Raw genomic sequence first — 26,974 nt, 5'->3', positions numbered from 1 at the left:
TTAGTCAACTCGATTAACCTATGTCGAATATTGTTAAACCCCAAGCTTTAAGTTTTACAACGTCCTATAACGTCAATTTGACATTTTATAATATTTCCAACTCCTAATTAAAAGAATTATAAGGAGTCTCATATTTGTTTTATAGTTCAATCAAGGCTAAAGACAATACGACATCGGGTTTAAACCATCGTCGGTTTAACCGTCGCAGTTCAACGCGATGACTATTAATCGGTAACCTTTAGGCCGCCATTGCAACCAAATAACCCCGCCAATCAAGACGTTAAGAAGTTTTTACATAAAAAAAATAAGATGTCATCTTAAACATAAAGTATTACCTTATCGATGCTTGAACGCTTACGAACTCGAATTCCCACCCTCGATTCGCAGTCTCGTCCTTCCCCAAGTTCCCCTTCTCTTTTTTTTCTTCTTTCTTTTCACTTGGCTTGAAGCTTTATAGAATAACTTATATATATATATATATATATATATATACACACTCACTCCATTGAAAAAAAAAAGAAGGTTATTTATATATATGAAGAATATCACAAATTTTGCCACTTTTCCAAACCATTACACTCAATTTCTTTTCACTAATTAATAAATTATTTAATTCTCATTAAAATCTTCCCACGTTTTTTTCTTTTAAAATTTGAATGACATTTCCAAAAAAAAATTATTCATTAGATATTTTTATATTATTATTATTATTATTATTATTATTTTAATTCAATTAGTTAAAGTATAATAAATCTTCAATATTCCACTTATTTCAAATACCCTTATTTTAGAGTGTTACAACTCTCCCCTCTTAAAAATAGGATTTCGTCCCTGAAATCACTCATTGTTGAACAGATGTAGGTACTTGGCTCTCATATCCCTCTCCGGTTCCCATGTCATCTCTGACCCCTTGTGAAATTTCCACTTTACAAGGACCAATGGAATGGTCTTGTTTCGCAACCTATTCGTCTTTCTATCCAAGACTTGAATTGGTTCTTCGATGTAACCCAATTTTTGATTGATCTTCACATCTTTTAATGCTAGAGTTGTTGATTCGTCAGCTAAGCATTTCCTTAAATTTGACACGTGGATTGTGTCATGAATCCCTTGTAATTCTTCAGGCAACTTCAAACGATATGCCACCGCCCCCACCCTTCTTATGATCTCGAATGGTCTAACATATCTTGGACTTAGCTTTTCATGTTTACCAAAATGAACTACTCCCTTCCAAGGTGATATTTTTAACATCACTTGATCCCCAACTTCAAACTCTAGAGGCCTACACCTTTTATCCGCATAGTTTTTCTGTCTGTCTTGACCGATCCTTAACCTCTCTCGGATTTGTGCTATCTTATCTGACGTCTGTTGAACTAACTCTGGCCCAGCCAACTGCCTTTCTTCGATGTCCGCCCAACACATAGGTGTTTTGCACTTTCGACCGTATAGGGCTTCGAAAGGTGCAGCCTTAATGCTCGAATGATAACTATTGTTGTATTCAAACTCTATTAATGGTAAGTGGTTGTCCCAACCACCCCCAAAATCGATAGTGCATGCCCTTAGCATATCTTCAAGTGTTTGTATCGTTCTTTCACTTTGACCATCAGTTTGTGGGTGGTAGGCGGTGCTTAAATTCAATCGAGTCCCCATCTCTTGTTGGAAGCTTGACCAAAATCTCGATGTAAATCTGGCATCCCTGTCTGAGACAATTGATATCGGCACACCCTGCCTTGACACAATCTCGTTGACATATAGTTAAGCTAACTTCTCTAATATATATTTTTCACTAATCGGTAGGAAGTGAGCGGACTTCGTCAATCGATCAACAATCACCCAGATTGCATCATGTCCTTTCAACGTCTTTGGTAGCTTGGTAACAAAGTCCATTTTTATCATATCCCACTTCCACACTGGTATTTCCATTTGTTGTAACATTCCTGATGGTTTCTGGTGTTCTATATTCACTTGTAGGCAAGTCAAACACTTCTCCACATACCCAGCTATTGACTTCTTCATACCCGGCCACCAGTAGCTGTTCTTCAAATTCTTGTACATTTTATCGCTACCCGGGTGCATAGTGTACTTAGACTTATGTGCCTCATCTAGTACCTTACCTCTCAAATCACCTAAGTTAGGAATCCACACTCGATTCCCAAATCTGTGTATTCCATCTGACCCGACGGTCAGTGACTTAATTTGCCCAACCATCCTCTCCTTCTTAATGTTTGCTTCAATCAAGGCTTCCTTTTGAGCATCCCGGATTTGATCTACCATATCTACCTTTATGCTCATCCACATGGCCCGCACTCGAATAGGCTCGACTCTTTCCTTCCTACTTAAAGCATCAGCCACTACGTTTGCTTTGCCGGGATAGTAATGGATTTCACAATCGTAATCCTTGAGGAGTTCCATCCATTTCCTTTGCCTCATATTCAGTTCCTTCTGATCAAAAAGATACTTCAGGCTCTTATGATCCGAATATATCATACATTTTGTACCATAAAAGTAGTGTTGCCAAATCTTCAGCGCGTATACTATTGCAGCAAACTCCATATCATGGGTTGGGTACTTCTTCTCGTGCTCCTTTAATTGTCGTGATGCATAAGCAATAACCTTGACTCATTGCATCAGTACACAACCCAGACCCATCTTAGAGGCGTCACTATAAACAACAAAGTCTTCTGTTCCTTCCGGTAAGGCAAGGACTGGCGCGCTACTCAACTTGGTCTTGAGGGTTCGGAAAGCTTTTTCTTGTTTTTCTCCCTAATCCAACTTAATTGACTTCTTTGTCAAATTGGTCATAGGCGTTGCTATTTTGGAGAAGTCCTTGATAAACCTTCGGTAATAGCCTGCTAGACCCAGAAAACTTCGGATTTCGGATGCAGATTTTGGCGACTCCCAATCCATGACGGCCTCTATCTTTGCCGGATCCACCTTAATTCCTTCCGAGTTGACCACATGACCGATAAATTACACTTCTCGTAACCAGAATTCACATTTCGAGAACTTGGCATACAACTTCTCTCTCATCAATAGTTCTAAAATAGTTCTTAAATGTTTCTCATGTTCTTTTTTGTTTTCCGAATAAAAAAGAATGTCGTCTATGAAAACGATGACAAACTTGTCCAGATACGGCCTACATACTCTATTCATCAGGTCCATGAATGTTGCTGGAGCATTTGTCAGTCCAAAGGGCATTACTATAAACTCGTAATGACCATATCGAGTTCTAAAAGCAGTTTTTGGCACATCTTTTTCTCGAACTTTCAACTGGTGGTAACCTGATCTTAAATCAATCTTCGAGAAGTGGCTAGCTCCTTGTAACTGATCAAATAAGTCAACAATTCTTGGCAACAAGTATCTATTCTTGATCGTGAGCTTGTTAAGCTCGCGATAATCAATGCACATTCGCATTGAGCCATCTTTCTTCTTTACAAATAGGATTGGCGCTCCCCATGGCGATGAACTTGGTTTGATAAACCCTTTGTCTAACAACTCTTAAAGTTGTTTCATCAACTCTTGCATCTCTGTTGGGGCTAACCGATAAGGTGCTCGTGCAATAGGAGCCACACCTGGCACTAAGTTAATACGAAACTCAACTTGAAGTTCTGGTGGTAGTCCTGGTAGTTCATCCGGGAAAACTTCTAGATACTCGTTCACCACTGGTACCCCTTGTACCGTTCCCTTTTCTAACTTTGCGTCAACCGCATACGCTAGATAAGCAGTGCACCCTTTCTGAAGGCACCTTCTCGCTTTTAGTGTTGTGATGATCCTTGTACCACACTTCCTACGATCGCTATACACATGAATTGTTTGCCCTTCGGGGGTTTAAATTTTGATCATCTTTTGGTGGCACACTATTTGTGCTTGGTTTTCGGATAACCAGTCCATTCCTACAACCACATCAAAACCTCCTAAACACATAGGCATTAACCTAACAGCCAATTCTCTACCATCTATACAGATCGTGCACCCATAAACTATTTCATCTATTTTAACTTGACTGTCGTCAATGGTTTCTATAGTATAGCTCTTCCCCAGTCTACAAGCATCCTTATTCAAATAGTGGTGGAAAGTAGAAGACACGAAACTACCATTTGCACCCGAATCAAACAGTACATGAGCATAAACATTGTTTACAAGAAACATACCCGATACGATGTCAGGAGACTCCCTAGCCTCCTCCAAAGTCATGTTGTATGCTCGTCCTGGTCCCTTAGGTAGTTCCTTCTTCTTTTTCGCCCTTCTTCCTGACCGGTTACCTGAAACTCTAACATTGCTTATGGTCCCCTTTTGGTTTTTAGGACATTCAGACCGTATATGACCTGATGCCCCACAATCATAGCAAAGTTTGCTTTCAGTACACTCCCTTGAAGTGTGCCCGAGTTTTCCGCACCGAAAACATGTCACTTTTGCTGCCCAACATTCACCCCTATGTCTTCGATTGCATTTGGTGCACCGAGGAATTGTGAACTCTCCATTTCGTGCCTTCGTATCTGTCATCTCCTCCTTGGATTTCTTTTTCAATTTACTTGATGCTTCCCATTTCCTTTTGACCTCCCTTCTCTCCCTAGTTGCCTTGATGTTATTTTCCTCCGCAACAGTCGCCATTTCCACAGCTTGAACAAACGTGGTTGGTTTAACCATATCCACGTACTGCTTTATCTCTATCCTTAGGCCATCCTTAAATCGATCTATCTTTCTTTGTTCAGTTGCCACCTGATAACTAGCAAACCTAGCCTTTTCTAGAAATTTGTTCACGTATTCTTGAACAGACAAAGATCCTTGCTCCAACCTCAGGAACTCCGACTCCAACTTCTTTACCTCTATCTGCGTACAATATTTATCCATCAACATCTTCTTCATTTGCTCCCAGGTCAGGGTAGCGATGTTTTCATCCCCTCGAATGGCGCATTCAGTATCCCACCAATGAAGTGCCGAATCTCCAAAGGTGGTAGCAGCGTAAGTCACCTTTTGTTCTTCTGAACACTTACAAATCTTAAAACAACTTTGCATTTTAGTCACCCAGTTCATTAGGGCTACCGGGCCCTCAATACCTCTGAATTCCTTCGGACGGGTGCTACTAAAAGTCTTGTAACTGCAACCCCTTTCCTTAGTTTGGGATTCCACCCTTAGTTGCACTGGTGGCTCATCTTTCCCTTGGACGGACGACTCCATTTTTTTAGTGGGTTGGGAGTTAATCATTGTCTTCCCTTTCTGGGTGCTTGCTTCCTCTTCCTCTTCTGGGCCTTTGAACCTATCACCTAATATGGCTTTTAGCATGCTTGGAAGGGTATTTTGGAGGACTCGAGTCATCCTTTCAGTTAATGCCTCATCGGTAACGTCATTTTCTCCTCTTCCAATTCCTTGATTTTGTTCTCGTACTCTATGGGTGGCCGAGCTTGCATCCACAGAAAAAGTTTCACTTGAGTTTGCGGTGTTACCGCGACCATGGCCACGACCTCGACCGCGATCGCGGCCTCTTCCTGTTGGTGGTGGCTGATTTCCAACTCCCTCCTCGATAGTGGCATTTCTTGTAGATCCACGTGATACCATACTGAATATAGTAGCGTGATATTAAAATATAAATACTAAATACATACAACCACTAAGAAAAGAAAAAGAAAGAAACAACTACCACCATTTCAAACCATAAAGCCATAATTTATTATTCATATTACGGATTTCAAAAAGAGAGACAATCAATACATAAGTCTACTATAGCTATCAAAATTCAAGATTACTAAATCGTCATCAAAGTATTAGCTAGCAAAAACATCCCAAGCTAAACATCAATTCAAAATACTAAAAAAATTCTCTCTTTATGGCTATCCATATCCCTAAGGCATCTCGGGAAGGTAGGGGTCTCTAATCCACTGTGCATAGGTCAACGATGGTTTGAATTTCCATAATGAGTTTGCCCTTGGACCCATTTTGAATTTTTTGACCCATGCAGCAAAACACCCTTTCACGATCCCGACATACTCAGTAGTTACCATCTTGCAAAAGATGGTCCTATCTCTTACTCGAGTGCACCATAACCGGGCAACAATTCTCCTAGACCTATCATAGTCCCACTCGAGGTAGGCCAACTTTAGTTTCAAAAGATCTCTCTCTCTCTCCTCGTAGGTTATCCCTCTCTGTTATCAGCCTTATTTGTGCCCGTTGTAGGTTGTCGAGCATTCCCCTAGACCTATCATAGTCCCACTCGAGGTAGGCCAACTTATTCCACAACTCAGCTTTCTCTCTTTGCAGGGATTCTATCCTTTCTTCCAAGTTGGGGCACGTAGGAGGCTGCGCTACCACAGGTGTCCCTTGCAACGAACCCTGAGTTGGCTTACTCCTTAGGGATGTTGGACTGTCACCCCTGGGTATGCGGTTCCAACTGGGAGTCATACTGGTGTGACGACTATCAATACTTTCACAATGCGGGCCAAGTCCGAATGGTACCACGGTCCTACAGTTTTGCGCCCACATCCTCTCCCACGGTTAACAGACCTAGTGTGTATAGTGTGCACCATCTTCCTACAAAACCACAAGAAAAACACTAAGTCACACATTAATAAAATAAACTTAATTGCAACGTATATAGTGATACTAAACACCTCACAAGTTTAAGCTTAGGCTATATATATATATAGGGTTGGGTTCATGTGAGACCAGCCTGTTTTCGTGAGACCCGTGAGACCACATTTTTACATATAAACTTCACAGCAAAAACACTGTGAAGGTTAGAAAAAAGTCACCTTCACAACATTTTGCTGTGAAGTTTCAAGTGTAAAAAGCCGGTCTCACGAAAATAGGCTGGTCTCACATGATCCCAAGTCTATATATATATATATATATATATATATTATACCTATTTCTCTTAAACTAATGGCTCTAATACCAATTTGTAACACCCTCATTTCAAATACAAGGTGCCACGTAATAAGATAAAATAAAATCAAAATTCTAGCGGCTAATAAAGCCTTATTGCAGCGGAAGTCTTAAAATAATTTAATCGTAATTAATATCTCAAAACTAACTCATCTCATATCGGGTTACATTACATATAGATTCAATTAAAATACTACGGATTTTATAATTCATAACTCGAATAAAAGTTCTATTTCCTACGCAGAACCTTTGCTCTTTTCCGTTCTTGAATACCCAACTCCTGAGATGCATACTAATAGTCAGCTTTATAAAGCTTGGTGAGTTCATGGTTTTTATGCACAATCATACATATCACATCATGCATAAAATAAACAATACCCCAAATAAAATAACATGCACATTTGTTTCAAACCCTTTTGAAATAATAATGAGATCTCTTAATTTCCCGTCGGGTTAATGTCTTACTGTCATCGGCACTTCCCCGAGTTACACGGCTATCCCTTGTCCAGTTACCCCTCCCTAGGATGTGTCATCCCTTTTGACTTTTGACCTCTTCCCATACCCGACAAAAATATAAATTTCTTTTATAACATGCTAATTGATGTTTTAAAAAAAATGTAAACAAATAGCATGCAACTCACAATAATAATTCATATACATGTAATAAACCCATAAACATGTACATAAAAAAAATATATCGTAATGCTCAAATAATTTGTACATAAGCATGCATCCCAGTTAAAGTCTCATGAATACTCACCTGACTGTGTAGATTGTCGAATGATCTCCCTCACTAATAACCTACAATTRTTAAACCATAATAGTCAATTAATGACTAGGTTTTCTTCAAAAATCGACCCAAAGCCAAAACTATGTTAATAAGATCAAACCTAGTGACTTTTGAAGTTACCCCTTAGTCACTCGATTAACCTATGTTGAATATTGTTAAACCCCAAGCTTTAAGTTTTACAACGTCCTATAACGTCAATTTGACATTTTATAATATTTCCAATCCTAATTAAAAGAATTATAAGGAGTCTTACATTTGTTTTATAGTTCAATCGAGGCTAAAAACGATACGACATCGGGTTTAAACCACCGTCGCTTTAACCGTCGCCGTTCAAGGCGATGACTATTAATCGATAACCTTTAGGCCGCCATTGCAACCAAATAACCCTGCCAATCAAGACGTTAATAAGTTTTTACATAAAAAAATAAGATGTTATCTTAAACATAAAATATTACCTTATCGATGCTTGAACGTTTACGAACTCGAATTCCCACCCTCGATTTGCAGTCTCGTCCTTCCCCAAGTTCCCCCCCTTTTTTTTTTTCTTTTCACTAGGCTTGAAGCTTTATAGAATAGCTTCTATATATATATATATATATATATATATATATATATATATATATATATATATATATATATATACACTCTCTATTGAAAAAAAGAAGAAGGTTATTTATATACATGGAGAATACCACAAATTTTGTCATCTTTCCAATCCATTACACTCAATTTCTTTTCACTAATTAATAAATTATTTAATTTTCATTGAAATCTTCCCACATTTTTTTTTCTTTTAAAATTTGAATGACATTTCCAAAAAAAATTATTCATTAGATATTATTATTATTATTATTATTAATATTATTTTAATTCAATTAGTTAAAGTATAATTAATCTTCAATATTCCATTTATTTCAAATACCCTTATTTTAGAGTGTTACATGTCATTTTAACAGTTTTGTCTTGTCTTGTCCTAGTCGTACCAAACATATGACAGACAATTAGTCTTGTCCCGTCCCGTTCTGTCCCATTCTGTCCCGTCTCGTTTCGTCCCGTCCTGTACAGTCTGTGTACCAAACGCTACCTTTAGGACTAAGTTTTTGTGAATTGTCTAAAATACCCTCATCTCTACCTTAGTATAAATAGAGATGTTGGGGTTAGTTTTTAGATCAACCTCTCCTCCATTTCTTAAGTAGTTGTCTTACTACTTGAAGAACATTCTCTCTAAGAAATACTAGTAATCTTTTGGCTAATTTCAAACTTTCTTTTAATCGCTTTCTTTATTTACTTGCATCTTTAAATTCCGTCATTTATTTATTACTCTTACTCGCATTTTATTTACGTCATTTATTTATTATGCTTTTCGCATTTTATTTCCCTTCATTTACTTTATGTAATTTATTTTATGTCTTTATTTATCGTATTTTATATTTCTTGCAAATTACTTTCTGTCATGAGTAACTAAATTTATTAGCTAGAGTGTATGACGGAAAGGGTGAGTTTGTAAATCAAAATAAGGTAGACCCTTTTATGTAACAACCATGTTTCATTATTTCATTTCAAGTTTTATAAAACCAATGACACTCTTGACGAGTTGATCACTGAAAAGTGTTAAAGTGCCATAAACTCTAAGCTGAGCCATTGATTGCACGTCAATTTGGATGATATGGGAAGAAGATTTGAGAGAGTTGCTAACAAAGAGATTTGTTATCCGTATTTTCTAAATTGTTAATTCTCGACAGGTTGATCACTTTGAAGTGTTAAAGTRGAATGGACTCAGAGATGAGCCATTCAGAACACGTCAACTTGAATGATATGGGAATCCACTCGAGAGAGTGATTTTTAACAAAGAGATTTGTTTATTCATATATTTTGATGACACCATTTGTCACTTTTACTGGTCYGGATACCTCATAGAGATATGGGTTGAAAGCTATAATATYAGTGCATTGGTGAAGTCCGAGAGGAATACCTTCAAAATAAATGGTGAAAATAGTTGTTACTAATTGTATGTTGTAGCAATTTGTCAGCATGGTCTCGTGCCGTAGCATTTTGACAGCATTGATCTACTGGAAATAGTATTTACATCTCATCCTAAGTCTTACACAATGGCTTGCTTTTATTATCTGTTATTTCCTGTTAATTTTTAGTTGTGTCAACTTTGTTCAAATCAAAGTCTTCGAATTCACCTTCTGAAATCATTTTCTTAAAATTACTTTCGTCTAAACTTTTACTACAATCTCTGTGGACGATATCCGGTACTTGTACCATTTTATTACTTGAAAGACGATATTGAGACTAATTGTATACTTGTCTTTGGTCCTGGTTGTAAGTCTGTGATGTGTTAATACGAACCCGATCAGTACCTTAGCAACAATAGATTAGAAGAGAATTGGGGAGATGATGAAGATGGACAAGATGATTGTTCGACGTTGAAGAAGAGTCGTCCAAGTAGAGTCTGCGATTTCTGTTTTGGGTCGAGAAGAAGAATTCGTACAATAAAAGACATGGGCTTGGACTTGGGTCTAGACTTACAAAGCCCATTCTCTTTTTTTTTCTTTTTCATTTTCTTTTTAACACTACATCCCCTTTGATTTCTCTTCAAAACATTTTCACCTCCAAACTTGTAAAATAAATAATCTCTTCTTAACCCTCAAAATAGGATGTTACATGTTTAATCAGGGGAAAGTAAAAAAGGAAACGATTAAGTAATGAAAATAACTTATTTAACAAACATTCTTAACAGCTAGTTAGTTTTAGGGACGAAAAACGAAATGAATTGCAAACCATAATGTATTGAATTTACTTAATTAGAAAAGACTTGTCGGAAATCGCCAGTTGGCTTGGTCCAACTTATTACAAGTCAATAATATATATATATATATATATATATATATATATATATTGAATTTAAATTTGATGAGGGAAAAACAAAAGGTCGGTTTGTTTAGAGAAGCACTTGTATTTAGGGTTTTAAACAAACCTAACTAAGACTTGACTGTGTTTGTTTGTTTAACTTAACGAAATTTTTGTGTTGATGTTTGTTCGTTAAAAAATTGTGTTTGATCGTATTCATTCATATTTGTTAACGGACTTATTTAAAACAACTTATGTTTTTATACAAAAGTCCTTATCAATTTATTCTAAGTTAAAATAGTTTAATTTTTTCAAAAACTCCTTATTACCGGTTTGGCACCGGTATAAGTTGTTTATCCAAACACGCAAAAGTGCTTATTACCGATGTCACACTGGAATAAGTCAATAAGTTGTTTGTATAAGCAATCCCAAACACCCGCTAAGATAAGATAACAAACAACAATGTGTTTTGTCATTTTTAGGGCACGAAACAAATGGGATGACAATTTACTGTATTTAGTTTTGAGAAAGATAGGAAACAATTATGATATAGGAGTAGGAGTAGGAGTAGGAGTAACTAATAAGAAAGTGTTTTCGTGTGGTATCTAATAAACAAGCAATTGTGTTGTTGCTACTATAAAACCGAGTTTAAGTTATGCAATTAAAGCAAGCATAATAAGCAAAACTTGGAATTGATACAAGTCTCTATTTCTGTGCACCAATCCAAACACACAAACCACCAGGATTCATTTGAATTGTGATTTAAAATTAAATAGCATAGCATTTGTCTGATCTTGAAAACAAACAAGAAACAGGCATCAACATCAAGTAATGAAGAATGAAGATGATGAAATTCGGTCACCATCAAACCAAGACTTTGAACTAAAACAGATAGCATTGCAAGACTACCCCCAGTTGTTAGCTTAATATTAGTTTGCACATAAACATAATAAGATTCAGATTCAGATTTGTTAGCTTAATATTAGTTTGCACATAAACATAATAAGATTCAGATTCAGATTTGTTAGCTTAATATTAGTTTGCACATAAACATAATAAGATTAAGATTCAGATTCAGATTCAGATAGAGTTACCGCTTCCTCTTCTTTTTACTGGTGGACTTGATATCATCACTGTCATTATTATTCTTCGACTTGGCACCACTCCATAAAGCTCTTTCCACATCCGAGGCTGTGAATACCTCCCCCATTGCACTTAATTCCTAATGCATATACAATACACACCTAAATGCACTCAGTATTCTATTTTCTTATGGACACCTAAAAAGGAGATGTTGCATTTTACTACTACTACTAGTAGTCGTCAAGCAAAACATATACAAATTTCATCACTTTACTAACCTTTGCTTTTGCCTCAAGTTTCTCCACAAACACAAGGTATTGTTTCAATGTATATTGTTTTGAGTTCCCCAGAGCTGCCACCATTGCCTTCATTCATCATTTTCGTTATTAGTATGACAATTATAGATGCAAACACAAAGATTAACTAATACCTCATCTGACATGAAAGGTGCAATATCAGGTGCATAAGCAGCCAAGATAGCAGAGGCAGTCGCAGGACCAACCCCCTTCAACACTGTAAGCTCACTAATAGCTTTTGAAACATCTGGTAACGATCTGAATGCCTTCTCTGAAGCTGATTTTACCATTTCCTCATCCAGAGATGATACAAAATCCAACAAACGTGGTCTGCAATTAACCAATTAATTAACATCATTGCAAAATCATAATCTGAGGGTGGTACTAGTACTAGTAGGGTAGAAGAGACCTCCATTTTCCGCGACCGAGCTTCCATTGCATGAGCTTGGAGAGCTCAGGTGTGGTGATGTGAGGATTAGGGTTCCGTTGATGAATAAGAGACGGTAGCTCTTTGCAATAGAAGCGGTCTAATGACACCAGATTGGGTTTATCCATGGCCTCGATTCTGGATTCGTAGGCTGATAATGCTTCCTTCCATAGATTCACGTCACAGCTTTTCAACTCCATTTCTTGCTTGTTTGTTTCCCTTCAGATTGATGAACTTTACCAAAATATAAAACATTTAAAACCGGTCAGGTCATTAACTTGGATACACCTATAAAAGTAAAACATTTCTATTTTTTGCATTCAATTGTATCAAAATCTACTTTTTACAATCTCAATACATGAATATCTATTTTTTACATTCTCAATGCATGACATACACATACATAAAGGATGCAAATAGCATTTTTCTTGAGATACCAAGGTTATTCTTACATACCGTTACATCACACAGCTCCTAACAAGTATCTATTAATTAGGTTTAGACATAGTCAAGTCTAATAAATAAATAAGACTATTATTATTATTATTTACATTACTTGTCAAAACCACACAAGACATACTATAATAAAATTAAATAATTGGGTATTGGTTAGCAATCAGCAACTTGTAAATGTGTTTCATTCCATCTACTTGATGTTCTTTCTTTCAGATTTAATGGCCTCATAAGAACTCATAACCTCCTTGAACCTTGCTTCCGCAACCTCTGCATCAAACACATCATATTATTTATCAGTATATATATATATACAAACAAAAGTTAGGGATGAAAAATTCCAATACCTTTATTTTCTTGATTTTGATCAGGGTGATATTGTTTTGCCTTGTTTCTGAATGCCATCTGCATCATGTAATTCATTTCGTTTTTATGCCCAACTCCTTTACTTATACAACATCCCACACATTTTTTCAATCCCGAGACATATATACTTCATGAAAATTGCATCTCAAGATCACCATCTCCACCCTCACTTATATGCATGCCAAAGGAAATTTTATCAAATATCAATATAATTCTCTGCCAAACAAAGCACAACCAGTCTAGTCTTAAAGCATGGAGGTTCTTCTTCTCTCAAAAGCAGTCATGAGTGTTATTATCTAGACATTTCAAAACCATGTAGCATCAAGTATACAGCCAACAGACAAAAGCAACCAAAGTTGGGACTGAGAGTAAAGAGAGAATCAAATTGCATTTACCTTGATCTCATCATCTGTGTATGGATTTTTCCTTGACCTATTGCCACAAAAAACGACACATGTAGGATATGTAAGTTCACTTGATCTTAAGAAAACAATGGACCATTTATCTAAGGTAAACAAGAGAAAAGAGGGAGACCAAAAATCTGCATGGTTCCACCAATTAGATTGAATACGGATCGAATAGCAAATTGGGGTGTGGCTAACAATTTCTGACAATTTGGCTCATATCCTAATCATATTTTTGGCAAGAAAAAAGGTATGTACATAAACTGAGTTGATCTCCAACAATGTTCAAGACCTGGGAAACATGACAGAATGAAGATACAATGATGGAAGATACTAACTAAATCAACTGGAAACTAATATTTGATGGAAAGATCTAGCTGATACTGTACCGTCCTTATGACTTCCAAACTGTTTCCACTCTTTTTCAAGTCGAAGAAAGATCGTAAGTCCATAACTTAATTAGAAATGACAAAAGCCAGATCAACTCCTAAATTAATATTATCTATTGGCCTCAAACAACAACTCTTTTCACTTTTATAGCAGTTTGTTGTTTTGCATAATTCTGTTCAACAGATAAAAGTAAAGATAGAGGATGCTAGTGTTCTTCAACAGATTGTACTCAACTGAATTTGACGAAGACTCGCACCTTTGTCACAAAACCAAATGAGCCTTTTGGCTTTCAGTTTCATCCCAAACTAAATGAGTCTTGTGAATATTCCAAATTTTTCTTGCAACATTTACAACCCATTATGTAGTTTCCAGTTCTTATACATTTGATAAGAACCCCACTACATTTTGGTCTGTTTTTGATCAATTTCTTCTCATGATCACTGATTATATCTCATTAGATGAGCATCAATAAAAATGTACTTCCATAAAATTTCAAACATAACTCAACTTCCCATAAAACTATATGAACATAACTTTGTAACCCCCAAATAGCATGACCAGAAGGGAGGTGAACAGAATTGTATCAAAACAAGAATCAAATTCCTTAAAAGTACTCATGGGCTGGGAATATCATAACATGAGGATTGTACAAAATTTCGACAAGAAATATACGGCATAACGTGGGGTAGAAGGTTCACAAAAGAATTTAAATTCTCACAGAAAACATATTGATAATTATTTGGAGTGTTTTACATTTTAAAACCATAAATGATTCTCAATTTACCCTTTATGAGCACAAGGCTATTTATCTCCAGATAGAGGAGGTACTATTTATTAGAACAGTAGAGTGAAGCAACATCAACAACATATGTTAAGGTGTCCGTAGCAAAGGTGTACCTGTTGAGACCCAGTATGGCATAGTGATGGGACAAAGAATAATTTGCAGGGGCCTGAGGGGGTTCCTTAAAATTACTCCTATTTCCATACATTGTCTCGGCTTTCCAATACCAATCATCCCGTTGAAAATGTTGTTGATATCCATCTGAACTATCTTCGCTCCATCTCTCATAGCCCCTTCTATACTTATTTTTCTCCCTATTGAAGACACTTTGCATGCGCCTTATACGCTCCTACGAAGAAGATTAACCACTATTTAGTACAGCAGTACTTGGCAGCAGCCAAACAAGCATAAACAGAAGATGATTAATATGTTCAAAGATATGACATCGGACAAAAGGCTTCAACTCAAAGAAATGTGTTCCGAGATTATTGCCACATATTGTCTGATGAAATAGGAGAAAATTGCAATCAGGAAAACAAAATAAGAGGTTATATAGAGATACCCACCACTCTCTCCATCTCTTCTTCATACTCCTCCTGCATGCGTCGGGCGTACCTTTTCCGAGCTTCCTCCTGAAAACTTGATCGGGAAGAACCATTGGTGGTGCCTCTATACGATGACTGTGACCTAGTAAACTTTCATGGTAAAAATGAACATAGTTTAGCAACAAAACAAATAGACACATGCTTATTCATACAACCAGAAACACATGCAGGTTTATAATTGAGTAACAATGCACTAACCATTACCGTAACAAACCAAATAAGCCTAGTATATCCCAGCCATAGATGGGATCTAAGGGGTGGGATGCATGCAGACTTACCTCTACACCAAGGAGTAGAGTTGTTGTTTCCGTGAAGACCCCAAGAAGGTAGGTCGGGGGGATGCACTAAACTTTGAACCACACAAATAAGAGTTTAAAAAATTATGGTCCATAGCCATCACTTTTTCAGGGATCTCCAAATGTATTTCCCATGCTAGAAGGACATTCCTAAAATATGAAAAGATTCAAATCTACCCTTTCTATCTCTACGGTTAACCTATGAACATGAGATGAGACCAACTTCAATCCAATTTTAGTATGGGGTTGTTGCTGCCTATTATTGGAGTTCAATTATATTGAACTGCACCCATTTTGATACCGGAAGCTTATAGACTTGAAGCATGATCCATGATGATTTAAATATTAAGAGATCATTTATGCAATAGTAATACAAGATCCTTGTGTTTTGGCTAAACAATGGCAGTGTTATCCTCGTAAGTCATACACTATGAATTAATAGAAATAATATTTAATGTAATAACTAAATCATATCATTCTAGTGTTAAGGTGACTGCTAGCCTTTTCAAATAATGTAGGTCAGCAGGCATACTCGCTTGTTTTGAGTAATAAATTTCACCTTCACCTATCGATACATCATAAAAGCTATAAATCTAATTCCGATGAAAGAAAACCATCACTACCTGAGAATAAAAGTAATCTCCGGTCCTCCGCAGTTGATTGATCTGTCAAATTGTTCAAGGTGTCATACCCAACTTCATACAAACATATGCCATTAACATTGCATGCTAGAACTTCATGCTCGAAAGAATAAAGCAGAAAATCTACTAGAATTTAAAGGTTGATGAAATCATGCCATCCAAAGAAGAGGAATAGAGAAACAATGCAAAGGCCAAGCAACACACACACATATATACACATATATATATATACATATATATATATATATATATCTTATGCTCACGATGCTATTTTCTAATTGTATTGGATTTTCCCTCTCATATAAGAACTGCACGGTCCAGTCCCAATCAGGCGTGAATTCTGTGCAGGTTTTAAGAAGAAAACTTGCAAACCACCGTTTGTTCCGGTATAAATAGTCAGTATTTGTTCTTCCACCGCAATAGGGGCGGATTTCAATAGCAAGAGAAACAAGAGAAATAAATGATTCAATGATCTTGAGATCCGATGTAGATCCAACTTTTGATTCAATCATGGGATGCAGGCGGTGGGGGGGCCACCTTGGCTCCTCTCTTCTTGAGAATCTATTAAAAATGGGAGAGTATGGATTGATTCGGATTAATATGGAATAACCGTATATGAGTTTCATCTCGTACAGCTCAAGCAAAAACACCAAATGGCGAATTCGTAGGTTTAATTCCTACTGGATACACGACAATGGGACCCTCCAATAAGTCGATTGGAATTAGCTCTGTATCAATGAAATCTCATCATCAGATACACTTGGACCAGAAAAACTAGTGCGCAAAATGATATACTTGCATGCCATCAAACACTATCATGTCTTACCCTATTCAATAAGCTATAGCAAAGAGCATATATGATGAGCATATTTCACCATTCAGCGTTATTGCTTACAAAAAAGCAGCTGCTGCTTGTTCAATATAAACATCTCGACGTGAATTAGTAAATTAGTTAAGGTAGCCTAAATACAAAAGAATCTGCCTTTTCATCATTATGAGTTACATCCTCAAGGAAAAATCCTTTCACCTATCTACTCATGAACACAATCTTGTTCATCATCATCACTGATTGAGCATCTAGAATTTGAAAAGCTCGAAAGCAGGCTATGAGCTAGAAGGCCTGAATGCTCCTGCCATCAATTCCTTGGGCCTAAAGTTAACCCCGTATGTGAAAACGTTGTTACACCGAACAAATGAAAAGTCATGTTGGAGTTGCAATCTAATAATATGATTCATGAGAAATTCCTTAAAACATGCATTGAGGTGTAAAAAAATAGCGTGAAAGAAGAAGATTGGATGTTTACAGCGAAAGTAGTGGCAGTAGCTCCAATTACTCCGAAAATAAGGATTCCCCAAAGCCTCATCATATCTTGTTCCGTTTTAACTTGATGATGATAGGGTGTATTTGATGGCGTGGATGGGTTATTATCATCGCTGTTGCTGGTGATGTCTTCTGACATTAGAAAGTGACTGAAATTGAAACCCCAAAATCATTGATGTTGTTCAAAACAGAAATTGAAACCCCAAAATCATACTTACATGATTCAACAAGCACCGCCTTCAATAAGACTGGAACATCATCATCTTCTTCAAATCAGGAACATGTGAATCACTTTAATTTCTTGAAAATCATTTTTTACAAATGGGCACTAAATAGTTGAAAGTGTCACAAGTCTAATAAATCAGTTTTTGGTTTAGATTTTAATTTGGGGAGATTAATGGCATCCCTATTTCATATTAACGGCACCCCTAAAGCTATATAATATATATATATATATATTTATTGTATATAATAACGATTCTTAAAAATGTAATTGTTAATAGTTATTTATTTTAAAATATTTTTTTATATTACTAAATTACATATTAAATTAAATATAATAATAATATTATTAAATCCTTACGTATTATAAAAATATTTATTTAACAACTATCTAGATAGATTAAAATAAAGAAAGCCATTCTTTAAAAATCGTTTTCCCACTTATTTAAATAGTGAATCAAGCAATATATAATATGTAATATTTTTTGGGTTGATAAGGATGATTTTTTAAGCAATATTCAAGTAATTAATTTTTAAGAGTTAGATAATTTATTTATTAAAAAATATAATAAGGATGATTTTTTTTTTGGTAAATAACTATGACTCTCTGAGTTGCACGATATTAATTATTTTATTTTATTTTWTTCACAATCTCTTAATTACATCATTTTTAAAAATATTAAAATAATCCAAAAAATCTAAAATACTATTTTTTTTGTAAAAGTGATTACATTTTCAAGTCTTTTATAAATATCTCATTTATTTTTTCAAATTATTATATTTTTAATATCATTTCGGGTCTAATATTGCAATTAGTCAAAGTAGTTTAAAATTTCATCAAACATTGTATAGTTGACATAAATCAGTGATTAAGGTCATTAAAACTAATATATTTTAATTAACGGCTAATTAAGAGGGATTCAGGTAAAAACCATATTTAATATTCAGAATTTGCACAAGCCTTGCTGCTTTCTTAATCTGCACAAACCTTTCTGCACATACATTCATATTTAACCTTACTGCACATACATTCATATTTAACCTTAATACATTTGACAATCAACCAACATACATTTTGACAGGTGATCATCCAGTTTCTTGGAACTGGTAAGTTATGTAGGGAGGTGATCTAGCCTGGTGCTCTCAATATTCTAACTAGATTAGGTTCAGAAGTGGGTGCTTCTTTGGCTTCTCATCCTGATGTTCATAAGGTGTGTTTGATATTTTTTTAGCTCTACTCTTTATCTTTTGATTAAAGATAATGCTTTTATGATCTAAAATGTAATTCTGACGTCGTCACATTCATTAAGGGTTGTTTTAAATATTTTGATTAATAGCTAAATGAATGTTTTGATTTGAAATCATAGGTTTGTTTAAATTCTCCCATTGATCTCTCTATTTCTCTGCTTCAAATAGGTACGCATCAATCACTCACTTAAGCCATGATTTTTCCCATCGATTTATTTATTTCTCAGTTTCAAATTGGTACGCATCTCACTTTTCCCCATTTTCTACTTCAAATGGGCACACTCTTAGGTCCATTTGCAATGTTTATAATTGATATGTTTTCTGCTTCAAATGGGTTTATGATGTTATATTTTTTTACGTTCCTTGATTTTTATTTTTGTTATTGGGAGGTTATTGTCTCTATTGCTTTATGACTGGGTAGTGTTTTACTTCATTTCATCTCTGACGCACTTCTATGGGTTTATGGTATTTCTATTAGCTTCAACTTCTAGAAAACCTTTTGGAGTTTACAAGTCAGTCTAACTGAACTTGTATAAGCTTTCGTTCAATTATCAGAATGATTTAACTGTTACTTTCATGTTTCAATCACATGTTGAACTAAAACTCATGGTCCAAAAGTCGGTAATCTAGATATTATCAAATCTTTCATCACCATATTTAGATGCATTAATTTAGTTAATTTTAATGCATTTTACATTACCCATCAAGCTTAATCATTGATCTTTTGCATTTTATACCCTTGTGATTGCCATTGAGAAAGCAAACCATTGCCAACTTTTTTTTTACAGTTGAACCCAATATGATCCACATCAAGGTCTTCATATTTGTATTACTACAACATGAGGAGGGCTAATTACCATTTGTACAAGAGGTTTCAATCTACCCTTCGTACAAGAGGTTTTCACTGCTTTAAATTTTTATGAATTATGGTTTCTTGTATCAATTATGCATTTATTATTCATGGTAGGTTACTGGTGTTGAAGTTGATTATGTAGTGGAGAACTTGGCTGTGCATAATGTTGAAGTAGGGTTCAAGGTAACATTCACATGGCACAACGACATTTTTGTTCTTTGATTTGAACATCAAACAATTTATATTTGGCACATATTTATAATTTAAGGTTAATGGAGCAATGATGAAAAATGTGGGGAAGGTTTAATAATAATGTGAGTTGACATAGGATGGGATACAAATTAGATTGGAACTTGATAGGTCGTCGTCGTTTGTCGGTGTAGCTCTTTTGACGAGCCTGAGCCTCTTTCATCATTTGACGTGCAATTTCGACCTTCTCGGTAGTGACTTGTACTAATTCTGGGCCTTCTAAAATACGTTCTCCAACTTCATTCCAACAAGTCGGTGTTCGACATTTTCGGCCATAAAGTGCTTCATACGAAGCCATGCCGATACTCGACTGCCAACTATTATTATAGGAGAACTCGATTAGATACAAGTAGTTATCCCAACTTCCATGCCATTCCAACGCACATGCTCAGAGCATATCCTCCAATGTTTGAATTGTACGTTCAGATTACCCATCAATTTGCGGATGAAAGGTTGTACTAAAATTCAAACATGTGTCCCAAGCTTTATGTAAACCTTCCCAAAATCGAGATGTAAAACGTGGATCTCGATCGGAGGTAATCGATACAGGTGTGCCATGAAGACGCACAATCTCACGTTGGAAAACTTCGTTCAGCTTATCAATTGACCAAGTTTGTTGGACAGGAAGAAAATGAGCCGATTTTGTGAGTCGGTCAACCACTACCAAATTGCATCGTGTTTCACGATCGTACGGGGTAATCCGACTACAAAATACATAGTTATGTTCTCCCATTTTCATATTGGAATGTTCAACGATTGGAGAATAGCACCCGGACGTTGATGTATAATTTTAACTTGTTGACAAGTGAGACAACGAGCTACAAAGTCGGCAATATCTCGTTTCATTCCAATCCACCAGAAATGGTTTGTCAAATCACGATACATTTTTGTTGTGTCGGGATGAACCAAAAACATAGAGTTATGAGCTTTGGTCAGAATTAGATCTCTAAGCTCCGAGTTATTCGGAACACAAAGACGATCCCGAAACCACAACACGTGATCATCATCGATTCTGAACTCTGAACTAGAATTCTCTTGTGCCTGCTGGGAATTTGCCCATAATTCACTATCATTTTGTTGGGATTCTTTGATTCGAGATATTAGAGTCGGTTCTACCATTAGATTCGATAGAATTTTTGTTTGCGAACTCAGATAGATTTCTAGTCCGAACCGTTCGATTTCCAAAGCCAACTCTGTAGAAACAATTAAAGAAGAAACTTGTTCCACAGCTTTACGGCTTAAAGCGTCAGCAATTACATTAGCTTTGCCCGGATGATACTGTATCCGAACATCGTAATCTTTCAGAAGTTCGAGCCACCTTCGTTGACACATATTTAACTCTTTTTGAGTAAAGATGTATTTGAGGCTTTTATGGTCAGTGAAAACTTCACAGGTCTCACCGTACAAACAGTGACGCCAGATCTTGAGTGCAAAGATCACTATAGCCAATTCGAGGTTGTGAGTCGGATAATTGACCTCATAAGGCTTAAATCGACGAGAAGCATATGCGATCACTTTTCCATGTTGCATAAGAACACAACCGAGACCTTTCTTTGAAGCATCACTGTAAACTTGAAACCCACTAGTGCCAGACAGCAATACAAGAATAGGTGTGGTAACCAATTGATGTTTCAATTCCTCAAAACTAGATTCTTGTTCAGCACCCCAATTGAATTTGACTCTTTTCCAGAGTAATCGGGTCAACGACAGAGATATTTTAGAGAAACCTTCAATGAATCGTCTGTAATAACCAGCTAGACCCAGAAAACCACGAACTTCAGATACGTTTGTAGCTCGTGACCAATTAGCGATGGTTTCAATTTTCGTCGGATCGACTTTGACACCTTCAGTAGAGATTACGTGCTCGGGAAAAGACACTTGATCGAGCCAGAACTCGCATTTGGAAAGTTTTGCATACAACCTTTTTGTTCGAAGAGTCTTCAAAACAATTTGAAGATGTTGATCATGTTGTTTTCTTGACTTCGAGTAAATCAAGATGTCATCAATAAACACGATAACAAATTCATTGAGATAATCCTTAAAAACCCGATTCATAAGATCCATAAAGACCGCTGGAGCATTAGTTAGCCCAAAAGGCATTACTAAGAATTTATAGTGCCCATAGCGAGTTTTAAATGAGGTTTTTGGAATATCACAATCTCGGATACGAAGTTGATGGTATCCAGACTGAAGATCAATTTTGGAAAAGTACCGTGCCCCTTGTAATTGATCGAACAGATCATCGATTCTCGGAAACAAATACTTGTTACAGATCGTTACTTTATTAAGTTCCCGATAATCGATACAAAGACGCATCGTACCGTCTTTATTTTTAATGAAAAGAACTGGAGCTCCCCAGGGTGAAACACTGGGTCGAATGAAACCTTTATTCAATAGATCATCAAGTTGAGTTTTAAGCTCTTCATTTCAGTTGGAGCCATTAGGTAGGAAGCCTTTGATATAGGAGAAGCTCCTAGGACTAGATCGATGATAAATTTGACTTCCCGTACCAGTGGTACACCCAGTAAATCGTCGGGGAATACATCAAGATATTCATAAACAACAGGTATGGATGCAAAAGTAGGAAATACCTGTTCGGGATCTTATAGAGCAGCAAGAAAAATTTCATTGCTTTGCCATGTACGTTGATCCCAGATCTCTCAATAACACTAATAATCAAGTTAAGAATAACCAAATTATAGTGTTTGAATAAACAAAATGATGAACACTCAAGAATAATGTATGAACATTCAAAGAATAATCTTGAGTGCCAAAGATTTTACTTTATTCAATAATTATGTAAAACGTAAAGCGTCCTAAAAAATTACAATAGGCCTAACCACCTATTTATACTAGTAAGCTAATAAGAAGATAACTATCTAGTGAGACCATTTAGCTAATCTTCTACTAACAGATAAAGCTTATCTGAAACATGGATAAACATTAAACCAAGATAAACTTTGTAGAATCCAGCTGTTGATTAGTCATCTCCAGTTGTCTTTCATGGATATGAGTTCAACCTTATCTTCATATCTTCATTGCTTGCCTCTGGTTGAACTGGTGAAGGAAACTCCAAGTGTTAGTATCCAGAGGGGTTATGGAGATGCAGTTTGCATCACATCTCTGGTCAGTTCATCGACCCTCTGGATGTTCTTCAGACTTAGTCATTTTTCCATGAAGTCTTCCATCGGCCTTCTGGTTCTTCATCACATGTTTGTCTTCATTACTTCATGCATCATACTAAAGGGGTTTAACAATCTCCCCCTAAGTAATGAAAGAACAAACATTAACTATTCTAGTAACATTCAAAGTATAAATGAAGAACAAAGGCTAGTCTAAAGAAAAGCATCTTTTGCCAAATTTTTTATTGGAACAAATGATGAATTCTTACATTGGTGAAATGGAAATTACAAAAAAAATAAGACTATATTTAGGGTCTCCCCTGTGATATTTCCTAAAAACGCATAAGTAGTCCTCTATAATCGATGATTGTATATATTTCATGTATCAGTCTCTGTCCATCGTTTGTTGGCACGTGAGATCTGCCTAATCTGTCTCTGATGGCTTTCTGAAACCATTTAAGTGTTTCATTTGAATACTTAAATGCCTCAGTCAACCTAAAGAATTTCTTCGCTCCAAACTCATTTTTGTATACCAGACCCAGTTCTTGTTGAGTAAGGACAGAGGCAAATCTCTTCTCCTGCAGGCCAGGGAAGTCTTCATCAGGTGGAGTGCAGGATAGTCTGTCGATGTCAAGTTGAAGAGCAATCTCGAAGTCACTCTTGGCTTGATGCTTCACCAAGGTTTCCATTGTCTGTACGATCGCTCTATTCGCCATCCCAAATCGTATGCCCTGATCCTGTCGATGAGTCGTGTATGCGTATAGCTCTATCAAGTCATAGGATTGAGATTGATCAAGTCATTGTCACTAAAGACGTTGACCTGACCATGAGCTCGCTCCATTGTGTACTCGATGTACTTGATGGCTCGGTTGGCGAAGGTCCTCATTTTGATGTCCATGACCAAGCTTATTCCATCATTTGAGAAGATAGCCCTTGGTGGTTGGGTGGTCTGTCTCACAAACCTATGGTGTAGGAGGTTCATGGATTCTGGTGAAAGAATTGGAGGATTGAGTGTCATCCCTTCATCGCGATCATGGTACATGTATTGATGGATATTCTCCATCATGACTGGCTCCCTCGGCGGCACCTCTGGACGTCTCCTGAGTGACTCCATGTTTGCAATTATTTCATCAACTACCCTTTGAGGAGGGTGCCTTGAAGATGAAGGAACATCCGCTTGCACCTTGGTTTGTTGGGCTGTGGGTTGTGTTTGGGCTAATGGTTGAGAGGGGGTTGGTGATGGAAAGGTTTGGGTTGGCTCTGGTTTAATGGGCTCAGGTGGGGTGATTTGTGGTTCAAGAGGTTGTGTTTGGGTGGTTTCTGGTTCATCGGGTTGAGTTGGAGGTTGTTGTGGTGATGAAGGTTGGATGATTGTGGGTTGATGTTGTATGGGTAGAGTGGCGAAGGGTTCTATGGTGCGTGGTGTTGGTGAGGGGGTTAATGGTAGATTTGGAGTTGTTGAAGGGGTGAAGGGTAGCTTGGTTGGTGGTGTGGATGGTTCTTCATCGGTCGATGAACTCAACTCGATGGGTTCTTGGGGAGTGGCGAGGGGAACATGTACATTATGTACATCTTCAGAGGGCTGAGCCTCTGATTCCTTTGCTTGGATTGATGGTGGAGGTTGTTCTTTTGTGTTTGGGGTGGTGGTGATGGTGTAGCGGATTCCATCGGATGAGTAGCCACATCCTGATTCTCCCCCTCATGAGGTCCAAGACCTTGATCATCGGGGTCTGGGTCCTCATGGCGTGACCTCTTGTGCAGGCGGCTGCTGGAGCATGAAGCTCTTCTCTTCTTCTTTTTCTTCTTCTTCTTCTTCTCCTTCCTGAAGGTCGCAAGATACGCCTTCAGGACTTGTTGTCTTCTACTCTCTTCCATCGTGTGAAGGAGAGAGGTGGTGCGCCTTTGTCGATCAGCAAGGCTCTGGGAGAGAGCCTTGGTAGGTTGAATAGCGTGAAGGATGAATTTTGCACTTATCTCATTGAAGGATGAGACAAGTGCTGTTGATCCCAGATCTCTCAATAACACTAATAATCAAGTTAAGAATAACCAAATTATAGTGTTTTTATGAACAATATGATGAACACTCAAGAACAATTTATGAACATTCAAAGAACAATATTGAGTGCCAATGATTTCACTTTATTCAATATTAATATGAAACGTAAAAGCGACATTGATTACAATAGGCGTAATCACCTATTTATATTAGTGACAAGAAGATAACTATTTAGTAAGACTATCTAGCCAATCTTCTAGGAAAGATAATGTTTATCTAAGAATGGATAAACTATAAATTAAGATAAACTTGAAATCCAGCTGTCGATTTGTTATCTCCAGCTGTCTTTCATGGGATGATGATTCAACCTTATCTTCATATCTTCATTGTATGCCTCTGGTTGAATTGCTGAAGAAAACTCTAAGTGTTGTTGACCAGAGGGGAGATGAAGATACTCTTTCCATCGCATCTCTAGTCGATTCATCGACCCTTTGGTTGTTCTCCAGGCTTGGTCAATTCTGCCTTAACGTCTTTATCGGTCTTCTGGTTCTTCATTACTTATTGTTCTTCATTACTTTTACACTTATAAATTATGGGGTCTAACAATCTCCCCTTAAGTAATGAAAGAACAAACATAAACTAATCTATGAACAATATTGAAGAACAGAGACTAATCTAGAGAAAAGAATCAATTTCCAAATTTTCATTAGATGATGAATTCTTACAGTACTGAAAGCAAAGACATTTCAATTTAAGGCAAAAAATTTAAAACTCTATTCATGATCTACCTTGAGATATTTCCCAGAAGCGCAGTAGCAGTCTTCGATAGCTGATGACTGTAGATATCTCATGAATGAGTTGTTTCCTTTCTTCCCTTGGCACATGAGTTCTACCCAGTCTCTCTCTGATGACTTTCTGAAACCACTCAAGTGTATCGGTTGAATACTTGAATGCTTCARTTAGTCTRRAAAATTTCTTTACCCCGAACTCATTCTTGAAGACAAGTCCAAGCTCGGGTTGAGTCAAGACAGAAGCATATCTCTTCTCCTGCAGGCCAGGAAAGTCTTCATCAGGTGGAGTGCAGGAGAGTCTTTTGATGCCTAAATGAAGAGCAATCTGAAAATCACTCTTGGCTCAATGCTTCACCAGGGTCTCCATCATCTTCATAATTGCTCTGTTTGCCATCCCAAATCTTATGCCTTGATCCTGTCGCTGAGTAGTGAATACRTAGAGGTCGATCAAGTCATAGGGATTGAGATTGATCAAGTCATTATCGTTGAAGACACTAACCTGACCATAGGCTCTCTCTACTGTGTAGTTGATATACTTTATAGATCTGTTAGCGAAGGTCCTCATCTTTATGTCCATAACCATCCTTATCTCATCGTTTGAAAAGACAGCCTGTGGTGGTTGGGTGGTCTGTCTTACAAACCTATGGTGTAGGAGGTCCATGGACTCTGGCGATAGAATTGTAGGATTGAGAGTCAAACTTTCATTGCGATTGTGGTATAGGTACTGATGGATATTCTCCATCATAATGGGTTCCCTCGGTGGTATCTCCGGACGTCTCCTTAGCGACTCCATGTTTTCAATGATTTCATCGACTAAGCTCTGCGGAGGGTGCCTTGATGAAGAGGGAATGTCCGCTTGCACCTAGGATGGTTCGGATTGGGGTTGAGTTTGGGTTATGAATTGTGTA

General features: G+C 36.9%; 2 protein-coding genes across 5 annotated transcripts; both read right to left on the bottom strand.

Annotated features, from left to right (window-relative positions):
- Positions 1-11,401: 11,401 nt before the first annotated feature.
- LOC112502285 lies at positions 11,402-12,604 on the bottom strand. Of its 2 annotated transcripts, none has more exons than XM_025106158.1 (4): positions 12,311-12,604; positions 12,036-12,231; positions 11,884-11,970; positions 11,402-11,766 (listed from the first exon to the last, which is right to left on the bottom strand). In XM_025106158.1, the coding sequence occupies exons 1-4, from the start codon at positions 12,526-12,528 to the stop codon at positions 11,665-11,667; spliced, it is 603 nt and encodes a 200-aa protein (XP_024961926.1). In that variant the 5' UTR covers positions 12,529-12,604; the 3' UTR covers positions 11,402-11,664. The 2 variants fall into 2 exon arrangements, with proteins under 2 accessions (XP_024961926.1, XP_024961925.1); XM_025106157.1 differs by having other exon boundaries at positions 11,402-11,744.
- Positions 12,605-12,730: 126 nt separating this feature from the next.
- Positions 12,731-17,940, bottom strand: LOC112502284. Of its 3 annotated transcripts, none has more exons than XM_025106154.1 (8): positions 17,804-17,936; positions 17,569-17,734; positions 16,247-16,288; positions 15,289-15,417; positions 14,839-15,071; positions 13,543-13,579; positions 13,129-13,186; positions 12,731-13,051 (listed from the first exon to the last, which is right to left on the bottom strand). In XM_025106154.1, exons 2-8 carry the CDS (start codon positions 17,722-17,724, stop codon positions 12,975-12,977), a joined length of 732 nt encoding a protein of 243 aa, XP_024961922.1. In that variant the 5' UTR covers positions 17,725-17,734; positions 17,804-17,936; the 3' UTR covers positions 12,731-12,974. The 3 variants fall into 3 exon arrangements, with proteins under 3 accessions (XP_024961922.1, XP_024961924.1, XP_024961923.1); XM_025106156.1 differs by having other exon boundaries at positions 17,569-17,717; positions 17,804-17,911; XM_025106155.1 differs by lacking the exon at positions 16,247-16,288 and having other exon boundaries at positions 17,804-17,940.
- Between the last annotated feature and the right edge of the window lie 9,034 nt (positions 17,941-26,974).

The sequence above is a fragment of the Cynara cardunculus genome, unplaced genomic scaffold (assembly GCF_001531365.2).
Source record: "Cynara cardunculus var. scolymus isolate 2C unplaced genomic scaffold, CcrdV1 Un_Scaffold_1176, whole genome shotgun sequence".
NCBI classification, from domain to species: Eukaryota; Viridiplantae; Streptophyta; class Magnoliopsida; order Asterales; family Asteraceae; genus Cynara; species Cynara cardunculus.
This window is presented reverse-complemented; position numbering and strand designations above follow the sequence as displayed.